The following is a 13,343-nucleotide window of genomic DNA, read 5'->3' as shown; positions in this document are numbered from 1 at the left end:
TTGTATATAGCGCATTAATAGAAAAGAATATGTTACTACATCACATATTAGTCTTTAAATAGATTTTAAATATATTTAAATACTTTTTACTGTATAATATTATGCATTTATGTTTAGAAGTATTCTTTCTGAATAAGCATCCACAGGATGCTCCATATTTTCAAAAGACTCTGTGGTACACGAAAATTTAAGAAACTTTGATTTAGAACCATATGTATATAATAGTGCCTGATTCCTTTTAAGCTGTTTTTTATAACTATTTTATGGATTAAGGTTTCTTTAGATGTCAGATCAAACTATTAATGTCTTTAAATTTTCAGCTGCTCAGAAGTAGTGGAAAGCACAAGAATCTTTGCTCTTTATCGATCAGCTGTGAACATACCGATAAATCATTATTTGGTCCTGTGCTGAGACCAGGAGCGAAGGGAGTTATTTTTTCTGCACAGAATTTTGAATTCTGTTTAGTCTTTCCAGGCAGCAATATGGGCCTACAATAAAGTTGACTTTGTTTAGATAAGATTGTAACCTAACCATTCATTTGTTCATCCATCCATCTCTTCATTCATTCATTTATTCATTCATTTGACAACTACTTGGTTTGTGTGTGTGTGTGTGTGTGTATGTGTGTGTGAAAATTTCAAATTCTAAATAATTGACATTAAATGAATTTTTAAACATAACTCTAAGTTGAAACTCCCTTATGTTGATTTGAGTTAGACTGAGCAAATGAAAAAGATAAATTTAATATTCATAATCTTGAGTTTTAAAAATTGTAGGTTTTGACACATTAGATAAAAAATATTGATTCCAAAGGAAGATTAAACTAAAGAATTCAACAAGTTTTTATTGAAGCGCTTTTAAAAAGGCCTCATACATTTTCTATTAAAGTGCCATCAACTGGAATTCTTAAAAATTGATTGAATCATAGAAATTTCATGTTACAGGGGATATTCTTTTTCATATAGCAGAGATATTAAGAAACATTCACAAGATAATTAACTAATTAAGCATATATACAATTTAGAACGTGGATATATTTAGTCTTAGTAATTTAGGATACACCAAATAATATTATATAAGTAAATTTCTTTTACTCAATTTATGCAACCCACTTTAATAATGCTTAATTTAAGGGAATAAATACTCTTAAATTGGAATGGATGTTACTCTAGGATAAATTTCCCTCCTAGAAATGTATATGTCAGTATTAATAGTTCAAAAGTATCTATTTTAGTGACAAAGAGACATATCTATATTTGGGTAGAATATCACACTCTAGATTTTAAACTATATGCTTTTGACTGGTGCTGAATCACTTCAAGGTGAAGAATTTGGATAAATTTGAGAAAAGCAATCCATTTATGAGTTAATAGGTTCCTTATGTTATTTGTCACTTTTAATTTTATGTGCCATAAATGATTCAGTAAATAATGTAGCTAATGGTATGGTAAGGATGACCAAAAAGCATTGAACAAATATTCATTCATAAAGCTTAAACAGAAGAAAGGCCAGAGCAATCTTACAGCTATGCAATATAAAAAAAAAATTTACTTGGTTTCAGGAGCCTCTTTTAATTGCCTGTTCTACTTATAGTTGTAGATTACTGGGTCAAATATGCCATTAAGTCACTTGAATTTATATTTTAAAAAATGGTGGGTGCCTGGGTGGCTCAGTTGTTTAAGTGTCCAACAGTCATGATCTCGCGGTTCATTGAGTTTGAGACCCTCACCGGGCTGTCTGCTGTCAGCACAGAGCCTCCTTCAGTTCCTCTGTACCCCTTTCTCTACTCCTCCCCTGCTCATTCTCTCTCTCTCTCTCTCTCAAAAACAAACATTTGAAAAACTTTAATTTTTCTGTTATGTATTGTTTGTTTATTAGTGATCTGAGTATAAATTTTTATGCATATATGTTTGCCTGGGTGTAACGCTTTTATGTCTATAGATTTTACTTTAGCCAAAGTAAGTCAAGCATAGTGTGATTTTTCATCTACAGTATTATGCTCATGATATGCACATCTGTCCTTAACTATGCCAAATGGAAAAGTAAAAAAAAGTTTTTAACTATGTTTCTATCAAAATCATTTTTAAGTAGTAGCTACCAAGCACCTACAGTGACCTACTTATTTATTTTAATGTTGGGAAGTACGCTCTTCACTTGCAACATTAGAAGCCCAAGAGGGAAGAGGAAGAGTTGCATCTTGAAGATAATGTATAAAGCAAAGGAGAGAGGTCAGAACCACATAGATTGGTTTGAAAGTGAAGCATGGAAAAGAGGGAGCCAGCCCATTTTCTGGATTTTCTAAGGGTTTCTGAGATCCAATGCCTTATATTTTAGACTTTTTAAAATTTCTGAGTATTTAATACACAGCAAAGTTGAACCAACTGATCAATGTCCAAGCTGCAAGAGCAAAACACTGAAGGGCCTCTTTTACCTCCCATTGTTTCTCACCTTCTGTGGTCGGTTCCTTTGCCATCTGCACTTGATTCATTTGCTCAATGGAAAGCTCAGACATCTGATTCTATGACATCACCCTTTGCAAACGGTATCATGGCATAGAGCACATACTGTCAGGCATTTTGCTAAGTTAGAAAAAAAGAATAGTAGCCCAAATATTCTAACATTTCTAAAAGAACTACTTATTCTACATTTTTCAGCTCCCAGTGTATTTGCTACTTGTTAAGGAATGTAAAATGTTGCAGAACACTAAATTCTTGTTAATACTGAGTGAAAGTTACCAAATAATTCTTATGTTTATAGCATATTTTCACAGTTAATAGTTTATTCTAACTCTACTGGTCCATTATAGAGAATGTAAGACAGAAACACTACCCTGAGATTTTGGCAAATACTTGGAAAATTTTCGGATTAGGGGCACCTGTTGGCTCAATCGGTTAAGCGACCGACTTCGGCTCAGGTCATCAGATCAGGTCATGATCTCATGGTTCGTGAGTTTGAGCCCCACATCGGGCTCCGTGCTGACAGCTCAGAGCCTGGAGCCTGCTTTGGATTCTGTGTCTCCCTCTCTCTCTGCCCCTCCCCCACTCATGCTCTGTCTCTCTCTCTCTCTCTCTCTCTCTCTCTCTCTCTCTCTCTCTCTCTGTGTCAAAAATAAAAACATTTTTAAAAAGTTTAAAAAAAGAAAATTTTCAGAACAATGAAAACTTGTATCTGAAGTGATGTCGCGAACACTTGTTTCTTATTATTCTGAGTATTCCACATGTTAGCTATTATGGTGGTGGATTTATAATGAATTAGTAAACATTTTTCAGTTTGTTGAGAGACATGGCAATGTGGCAAGTATAACAGTCATCTTTTTGAGGGTGTGGACTGTTTCAGCTTCGTTTCCTAATTTCTCAGAGCCTAATACAGCGCCAGACAACACAGTCAATAAATATTTGTTGATTGATGTATGAGTGAATTATTGAATCCCAGTAGTTATAAGCCATGGTGACATTTTAAGAAAGGGAATTGTCCGAGAGATTAATATTTTGGAAAATGTATCTTTGCCATAGTGGAGGGGAAGACTTGAAGGTCATCAAAACCTGTATTTTCTTGTTATTTAGTATAGTTTGTATTTTATATTAATACCTTTCATAAAACCTTTGTGTCCCTCTTTTGCTTCACTAAGGCTTCTGGTCTATTAGCTGGTTAAGCATAAACCCTTTTGCTCCATACCTTCCTTTCTCTCCATCAGTCTCTCTCGGTTTTTTTTTTCCTTTTAAGAACATTTAAAAATGTACATTTTCCTAACTTTGTATTGACCTTTGATGAACTGTTACATACATTTAATGCCCACTGTTCATCCTTTTCTATGTACCCCATCATCTCATCCCATAGTAGATTCCTCAGGAAGGACACTGTGAGCCTAGCATTTCCTAAATTCTTGCATTTGTATAGCTGTCTTTTCCAAAAGAACTCAGATGAACTGAATAACTTCCCAGGAAAATACAGTTTATACAAACTGACCCTGTTATTGATAGAAAAGCCAAGCTAATTGGTATGCAATAAATAGGAAATGTTATCGAATAACTATCCCATACAAGAAGAGCATTCTTGATGGGTTTCACAGGACAGTTTTGAACGTTCAAATATCAGATGATTTCAGTGCTACTTATTTTTCCCCCACGGTGTGGAAAACGGGTCAATCACATTTTGGATTCTTCAAGAAGCAGATAAAATTAGATGATTGCAAAAGATTTATTGGAAAATGACATTCTGAAAGTAAAAGGGGAGGAAGCAGGATTGAGAAAGGGAAGCTATTAGACCATGATACAGAACTGACAAAAATCCCTGCCAGTGTAAAGGGGAGCTCAGAGGAAACTTATCTACTCGAGGTCTCCCAGGTTGTGTGGAAAGAGCTCGGCTCTTGTCTAGCTTACTTGTGCAGTCATTGTCCTGGGCTCCGAAACTGAGGAGGACCTGGGCTCCGAACTGAGGGGAGCTGGGGCCTGTTAACGGACCACACTTTTTTTTTTTCAACGTTTATCTATTTTTGGGACAGAGAGAGACAGAGCATGAACGGGGGAGGGGCAGAGAGAGAGGGAGACACAGAATCGGAAACAGGCTCCAGGCTCTGAGCCATCAGCCCAGAGCCCGACGCGGGGCTCCAACTCATGAACCGCGAGATCGTGACCTGGCTGAAGTCGACTGCGCCACCCAGGCGCCCCCGGACCACACTTTTTATGGGCAGGCAGTAAATCCTCTCGAAGAAAGGTCTGAGTGGCACATCTCCCTGTCTCCCAAAGGAAGACAGAACTCATATGCTTTTTATGAAGCAAGCACAGTATTCAAACAGAAATTTGTTGCAGACAGCATAGTAAAGATTATAAATCAATCTCACTTCTGAACATAGACACAAAAAATGTAAATAAAAATTTTAGTCTTACTAAAAATATTACACATTTGACCAAATGGGATTTATTTCCGGAAAGCAGAATGTTTCAATGTAAAGAAATCCATTCATTTAATTTACCATATTTTTAGGAGTAAGGGGAACAATTATATAATCATCTCCATAGAGGTGGAAAAGGCCTTAGGAAAATTCAACACCCATCCTTGATAATAAATAATAAATAAAAGAATTCAAAATGATTTCTTGACATAAGGAATGGCATAAACAAATAGGGAGATATATAGACTTATAGGTGGATAATTGGCAATACCCGGTATAATTTGTGATAGGAAAATTGCTATAACAGCTTAAGAAAAGTATTTGACCCAGAAATTACATTCCTAGATATGTATTAGCAGACACGGACAAAAAATGTGCATAGGAGCAATATTCCTGGCCACAAATAGAAACTGGAAATCACACAAATGTTATCAAGAAGAGAATGTTAAATAAATTGTCCTATCTTCATAAATGAAAACATTATGCAGACTTGAAATTACAAAAATGATTACTAACAATATTGATGTATTTCAAAGAGCTGATGTTGCACAAAGAAAGCTAGATGTAAACAGTACATACTTTATGATTCATTTATATAAAGTGAAAAGTATGTACAAGTAATCTATAGTGATAGCAGTTAGATTTGTGATCACAAAATGTAATGGGGGCACCTGGGTGGCTCAGTCAGATAAGCATCTGACTCTTGGTTTCAGGTCAGGTCATAATCTCGCCGTTGGTCTCATGGTTTGTGGGTTCAGGCTCCACGTCAGGCTCTGCTCTGGCAGTGGGGAGCCTGCTTGGGATTGGGATCCTCTTTCTCTGCCCCTCCCCCACTTGCACTTTGTCTCTCAAAATAAATAAATAAATAAATACACACACACACACACACACACACACACACACACACACACACATATATATAATGACTAGGAGGTGACAAGAGGAAGATTCATGAAGTGCAGTCACTTTTCTGGATTTTTACCTGTGTTATGTTACACAGGTGCATACACATTTCAAAAATATATCAAGCATCACATTAACATTTGTGCATTTTAATAAATGTATCTTATACCTCAATAAGTTCAAAATTAATAATTATTGCAATGCATCACAACATGTTAAAAAATAATGGAAGAATCCATGGGTCCATAGTGATACGCAATAATAAAAAGGAGGAGGGGAATATTTTTACATACAGAGGAATACGACTTAGTAAATGTAGAAGTGATGATAGGGTAAGAAAACTCCCAATTTTCAAACACCATGGAATCATTGAAGTAGGCATGTAACAGGCAATTTTTTAACAGTGTTTTTGTTTTATTACTACTTTCCTTAATGAATAAGAGAAGCCCAGAGCCTTTCCTTTGGGACATGTATAAACACTGATGTGTGCCTGCCTGGCCAGCTGGTCAGAGGCCCCACACACTCCTACAGTGGGGACATTTAAGATCAAACTGTCCCCGATGTCTAGTGTTCTCTGACCAGCTGGGCATCAAGCAATTAATGGTAAAGACAGCATATAATTTATTGTTGAATTTAGAATACATTTTAGAGTAAGAGGAAACTCTAAGACAATTAAAATGACATAATTTAAAAAAGTTATTTATGGACCAATAAATTATTATTATATTTGTGGTCTTATAAAACAGTTTCACTCAAAAATTATTTTCAAAGATGAATCCCCTTATAAAAGACAAAATTAAAGATGTCCGTATATTTACAAAACTAAAATTTCACAATGATTTACTGAATATTAAAACTCATCAACAGAATATTTATTCTTGGTATATTTTCACATATTTTATCAGTTATTTTACTGTATCTCTAATACTAGGACATTTCTTGTAAAATATGAACGCCTTTGGGGTGCCTGGTCACTCAGTCAGTTAAGTGTCCAGCTCAGGTCATGATCTCATGGTGATGGACTCAAGCCCTACATTGGGCACTGCCCATGCTGACAGCACGGAGCCTGCCTGGGAGTCTCTCTCTCTCCCCCTCTCTTTCTGCCCCTCACCCACTTGTGCGCATTCTCTCTCTCTAAAAATAAATAAACTTTGAAATATGAATACTTTTTAGTATGGTCATATTTATTTTTTTACAAAATTTCTTGAAATATTTTTCAAAGTTGAATTTTATGGTTAATAAGTTAAAATCGTTGACAGCTTTTGAAACCTAGAGAAATCTGGAATGAAATTACATTGAATTCAGAACCCACTTCAAGTTGCATCTATCACTTAAATATACATTTAAGGGGCTCCTGGGTGGCTCAGTCGGTTAAGCGTCCGACTTAGGCTCAGGTCATTATCTCACTGTTCATGAGTTTGAGCCCCACATTGCTCTCTGTGCCGACCCCTCAGAGCCTGGAGCCTGCTTCGGATTCTGTGTCTCCCTCTCTCTGCCCCCTCCCCTGCTTGTGCCCTGTGTCTCTCTCTCTCTCAAAAATAAATATTTTTTAAAAAACTATAAAAAATATGCATTTAATATAGGAACTTATTTACTTACATTGTTTTGTTTTCCCTTGTGTCTGCCTTAGAAAAAACTTAAAGTTTTGGTTAGTAAAAGATCACTTCTTGTTCAGTTCTGAGTAATGACATTTTTCTCTTTGTAATAAATATATAGTTAAATTTTTTTTTCAACGTTTCTTTTTTTTTTATTATTTATTTTTGGGACAGAGAGAAACAGAGCATGAACGGGGGAGGGGCAGAGAGAGAGGGAGACACAGCATCGGAAACAGGCTCCAGGCTCCGAGCCATCAGCCCAGAGCCTGACGCGGGGCTCGAACTCACGGACCGTGAGATCGTGACCTGGCTGAAGTCAGACGCTTAACCGACTGCGCCACCCAGGCGCCCCAATATATAGTTAAATTTTTAATTAACTTCATATTTAAGGTGAAAACTGTTCACTTAAAAAGTAATGAAGTATGTATTGACCCCACTTTAATATATAATGCTATCTCAACAGTATTGTTCCTTTGTATTTATAATCACATTTTAAAACTAGTATGTACTATATTTATCAACTGATTGCATACATTTTAAATAACCTTTTAAATAGACAACTACATCTCGTTAATTTTTATATGGTGTTTCTTATAAAACAAATAGATATTCTAAAGTTTGTTTAATGTTTATTTATTTTTGAGAGAGAGAGAGAGCATGAGCAGCGGAGGGGCAGAGAGAGAGGGAGACACAGAATGCGAAGCAGGCTCCAGGCTCTCAGCTGTCAGCACAGATCAGCACAGAGCCCCACGTGGGGCTCAAACTCATGAACGGTGAGATCATGACCTGAGCTGAAGTCAGATGCTTAACTGACTGAGCCACTCAGGCGCCCCAAAACAAATAGATATTCTAAATGGTCAGATAAATTAGAAGCATACAGGTTTAATTATTCTCATATAAAGAGTATACTTCTGTTTAAAAGTAGTATAATTAAAGTTTCACATGAGTTTTGTTTTTCTCCCCACAGTTGTTTTGCTTTTGATCCATCTATGGTTTCCTTCATATTTTACAGCATATTTTAGTCATCGTTTTTTCTTCCATGCTTGTTTAACTTATCCTTATGTAGCATTTATTTTCATAGATCCTTCCATCACTCTGTGCCCAGAGGAAGAAATGTTAAACCAAAAATTGGAAGGTGGTGTGGTGTAGGGTAATACATAGAGGGTGAGATGTCAGACAGGTGGACCTGGGATCATATAGTAGGTCTTCCTCACTGAGGAATCACATCTATAACATGTGAATGATAAATAGTGAGGGTTAATGCACCTAATGGATGTTGACTAAATCGTGCCTATTCTATTATTTTTGTCACTACCGTTCCTAGAGTAAAACCCAAAGGAAATTGCACGTAAACACACTGGTGACCTGATTCATTGGGAACCATTTGCTTCTGGTAAAATGGTGATGTTTGCAATGGAGCACCTGTTGCCATCTGGAAAATATACTATAGAGCGATAGATAAAAACAGAAAGCCTGAGGCTAGCCTTCTTAAGTTCTACTGCCACCTATAATCAGAGGCTTGATTTTACGAATTCAGTAGATAAACAAACAAATATACAAAGAAAAAAATACTGCAGAACTAAAAGACTTCTGTTGCACAAGAAAAGCTTGGGTTTAAAACAAATCATTAACTATTTTTCAGTGTATTTCTTCATTATTTAGGGAGTCCATACCTCCAGGAAAGGAAAGCAAAGATTGCCAGTCAGGAAATAACTTGGAAGCAAGAAAGTCTTTCATCAAGTAAAGAGTTCCCATAACCCCCTTATTTTAAGATTTCATAAAATGTCATAATTCAGATTAAACAAATATGATAAGAATAATGTGTCATTAGGGGCGCCTGGGTGGCTCAGTCGCTTGAGATTCCAACTTCGGCTCAGGTCATGATCTCACAGCTCGTGAGTTCGAGCCCCACGTCAGGCTCTGTGCTGACAGCTTAGAGCCTGGAGCCTGCTTCAGATTCTGTGTCTCCCTCTCTCTCTGCCCCCAACAGACCCTCATTCTGTCTGCATCTCTCTCAAAGCTAAATAAACGTTAAAAAAAAATTAAAAAAAAAAGAATAATGTGTCGTTATATTGAAAAGTTTTTCTAATTTTCTCTTGTCTTCTGGCAGAAAAAAAAAATACATCTCTCTCCTGCAAAAAAAAAAAAAAAAAAGCCTGGCAAAAGATTTATGAACTTTGTTCAGCGTTGCTATAGCGTGCTGTTTGAAATTCACAGGCTTGAACAAATGAATAAATATTCATCACCTCTGCTTTCTTCTTTTTTCTAGGTGCCTCCCATACTCCTTGATAAGCAGTTCTCTGAATTCACTCCAGACATTACACCAATCATTTTGGCAGCCCATACAAATAATTATGAGATAATAAAGCTTTTAGTTCAGAAAGGAGTTTCGGTGCCCAGACCCCACGAGGTCCGCTGTAACTGTGTCGAATGCGTCTCCAGTTCAGATGTGGACAGCCTCCGCCATTCACGCTCAAGACTCAACATCTACAAGGCCTTGGCCAGCCCCTCTCTCATCGCACTGTCAAGTGAAGACCCTTTCCTCACAGCCTTTCAGTTAAGTTGGGAGCTTCAGGAACTGAGTAAGGTGGAGAACGAATTCAAGTCAGAGTATGAAGAGCTGTCCCGACAGTGCAAACAGTTTGCTAAGGACCTACTGGATCAGACAAGGAGCTCCAGAGAACTGGAAATCATTCTTAATTACAGAGATGACAGTAGTCTCATAGAAGAACAAAGCGGAAATGATCTCGCAAGACTAAAATTGGCTATAAAGTACCGGCAAAAAGAGGTGAGTGTTGGCCAGACTTTTTTATCAAAACGCCATAGGACGTAATAACGGTGAAGTAAACAGGTACTCTAAAATTAAGTTTGGGTTTTCGAGCACTTTCTACTTAACCGTAAGTGGATGATATTTGTTGTTCACCAGATTAATAAGTATGAAACACATGGAAGAATGGCAAGAAATGGCTTAATAACTGGTGATGGTATTTGGCGTTATGTGTTAAAATGTACACATTTACTGTGGTATAATGGGCAAACTAATGAATTTTATACTCCTCTCGCTAAAAGTTCTGGTTCTGCCATTTATAAGTCTTGTTACTTTAGAGGGTCTTGTTATTTTTCAGATCTCTTTGAGATTGGATTTTCTCATCTGCTTAATGGACTTAACATTTATAATATTTATCTATATTTATTTATATATACCAAATATTTTCCTCAAAGATTTGTAGGAAGTATAAAACGTGGGGATGCGTGTGAAGGCTCTTAGTAAGTTATAAGTATTTAGCAAATTATAAGTACATTATTTATATTAATAAAATACATTATTAGAAGTTATTAAGAAAAGAAAAGCCCTTAGTTCAACAGCAGATGAAAGTACTAAGACTTCTCTTACATCTGGCTTATTTCCTTTATTTGTCAGGAATAAGAGGTTAAAGAAGTTAACAGCAGAAGAGTTGTAAATTTCTCATGAAATTTCCATGGAGTGAATATTAAGTAAAGAAACCCCAGATCTATTCTATTCATCACGCAGCATAATTGTTTTTGTTTCTATCACTGAGTTAAATGAGTTCTCAAAAAAACTATTTACTTCTGTCTTCAGAAAATGTTGGTTCTCTGTTCATGCTTGAATTATAATAATTATCTATTCTAGAAAAATAGTTGGAGAAAACTATATAATGCAAGATGAAAAAGAAAAAGAGGCTTCTGAATAAAAAATGTATTCAATTTCTTTTGAAGTTAGCCCTGATTATCTCACATTAGCCTTGGCTGCTTTATCTACTGCTACTTACTAAATATTTAAGGTTCAAGATACCTGAATTTGCTCCCTTGAGTTTTTCCTGTAGTTCTTTGGCCTGTTGTCATGGGAGCCAGAAACTAATTAAAATGATCTTTTCCCCTATCAATGAAGGAAGTAGCTTCTTTTGCAGTCCCTCTGATTCCAAAATCACACATGCTAGTTTGAGACATGCCAACAGTATCAGCTAATTTTTTTTTTTTTCGGTTCTTGTGTTTAGGACTCAGGGACTTGATATCTTAAAGGAACTAGAATAGATTTAATATACAACTATAAGAAACTGATGAAAAACTTCCCCTGATTAAAGATTTTGAGGTACTAAATACGATACCTAAAAGTAACAACATGTATTAGAACTCATGGTGAGTGGAATGAAAGTCCCAGGATGTGAAATCCATGAAATGAAAGATAGAACACAGTAGCAGCAGCTGGCTGCTTGTTTTTGTTTCTACCCAAAACCTGTTGTGTTTTTGTTCCCTCTGCAGTTAGTGAACCAACTTACCTCTGTTTTATGCCTTCACTGATTTGGTCCTGATATCATAACTGATTTAACTTTGTCTTTAGCCACAATGACTTTTATGAAAGCACTGGAACAAAATACTCATAGAGTCTTTTACCAGACCCTCATAATTAAATACTACATGACATTTCATCAAATGAAGCTAAGCTGCCCAATTCCTGTCAAAAAGCTGTCCAAGACAAAAAATTTTAATCTGAATTTCTAACATATTAACATCTGAGTATATTTTTACTCACAAATCATTTTTATGCATTCTATTCATTCATTCATTCATTCATTCATTCATTCGGTCATTAACTCTTCGAACATATTTTTTAACGTTTCTTTATTTGAGAGAGAGAAAGAGCATGCACATGCATATGCATGAGCCGGGGAGGGGCAGAGAGAGAGGGAGAGAGAGAATCCCAAGCAGGCTTTATGCTGTAAGCATAGAGCCTGAAGCAGGGCCAATCTCAGGAACCAGATCATGACCTGTGACCTTAGCCAAAATTAAGAGTTGGACGCTTAATGGACTGAGACACCCAGGTGCCCCTGGATTTTTATAGAACACATGGCAGGCAATGCTCAGGGCACTTGGGACTCCATTGTGGTGTGGTTGTGCCCTAGAGCTTATAGCCTATTACAGGGAGACAATAAAATGTTCAATATATACTGTTCTCAGTTTTGTTTCTGCACCACTAAAAATGTTCATTCCTAGTAAACATGTTTGTTGTTTTTTTGCCTAGGCTCTTTTGTATATTTCAGAAATACACAACACATGCTTAACTTCAAAGCCTATTAAACAAAAAGTGACAAATTAAGTCCTTAGAGATGTCAGAAGCAAAGCTATAGAAAGAGTTTGATGATTTCTTAAGACTTCTTTCAAGATGTTTATACCTTTTGCTAATATGAAGTTGTGGAATTGGAGGCTGATCAACCCTAATGATACAACAGGATGAAGGGCGGCTAAAAACTCATAACATGTAACAAGAAAATAAGAATTAGTAATATCTTTTAAAAGATACATTTTTAAAAGACCTCATTTGCATTTTCTCTTTACCTCTTTCCAAATTACAATGGAGAAAAAAATTAAAACAAAATTCTTACAGAGTTGTTCTAGACTATCTTTCATTCAGTTTCAAAGAGCACATTTCCCTTGGATTGAACAGTTTTTCCAAAGCAAAGTAACACTGGATGACTAATAGCATTATAAAGTCAAGAATAAGGTTTTACTTTCATATAAACTCTTTGAAATCATAGGTTGTATTTTATGAAACATATTCCTTAATTATTCATAAATCATTGACTTCAGAAGATTTGATGTAAGGTGTTCTGTTAAGATCGTGTATCTTAAATGAAACTGTGCTTTGGCATAAGTGTCTTGCCTTGTGTCTTTTCACCACAAGTTTTCCTAGTTTTAGTCTAAAGACATTCGAGGTTTGTCTTTGGTCTGTCTCTTACGATTTTGGAATGCCTTCTTATTAATCTTCACATGGCTAAGTTCTACTCACTTTTTCAAGCTCATCTCAGGTCCTCCCTCCCACAGGGAGATTCTTTGAAGCAATCCCCCTCCATAGAATCTCTTGGATAAATGCCCTCATTCCACACATTCTATTTTGCATTGCATTGTTACCTTGATCAACCCTGATCATTTCTCTC

At 36.1% G+C, this 13,343-nt stretch overlaps 1 protein-coding gene across 5 annotated transcripts in view; it reads left to right on the top strand.

Annotated features, from left to right (window-relative positions):
• Positions 1-13,343, top strand: part of TRPC4 (transient receptor potential cation channel subfamily C member 4) — a 201,077-nt gene that overhangs the window by 81,388 nt on the left and 106,346 nt on the right. For 4 of the 5 annotated variants that reach the window (XM_011284874.4, XM_019825579.3, XM_019825540.3 and 1 more), the window contains one exon: positions 9,659-10,177. In XM_011284874.4, coding sequence (XP_011283176.1) covers positions 9,659-10,177 — 519 coding nt within the window. Of the gene's footprint in view, positions 1-9,658; positions 10,178-13,343 lie in introns of those variants that run through there. The other variant, XM_045052268.1, reaches the window with a different exon arrangement.

The sequence above is a fragment of the Felis catus genome, chromosome A1 (genome assembly GCF_018350175.1).
Source record: "Felis catus isolate Fca126 chromosome A1, F.catus_Fca126_mat1.0, whole genome shotgun sequence".
NCBI classification, from domain to species: domain Eukaryota; kingdom Metazoa; phylum Chordata; class Mammalia; order Carnivora; family Felidae; genus Felis; species Felis catus.
This window is presented reverse-complemented; position numbering and strand designations above follow the sequence as displayed.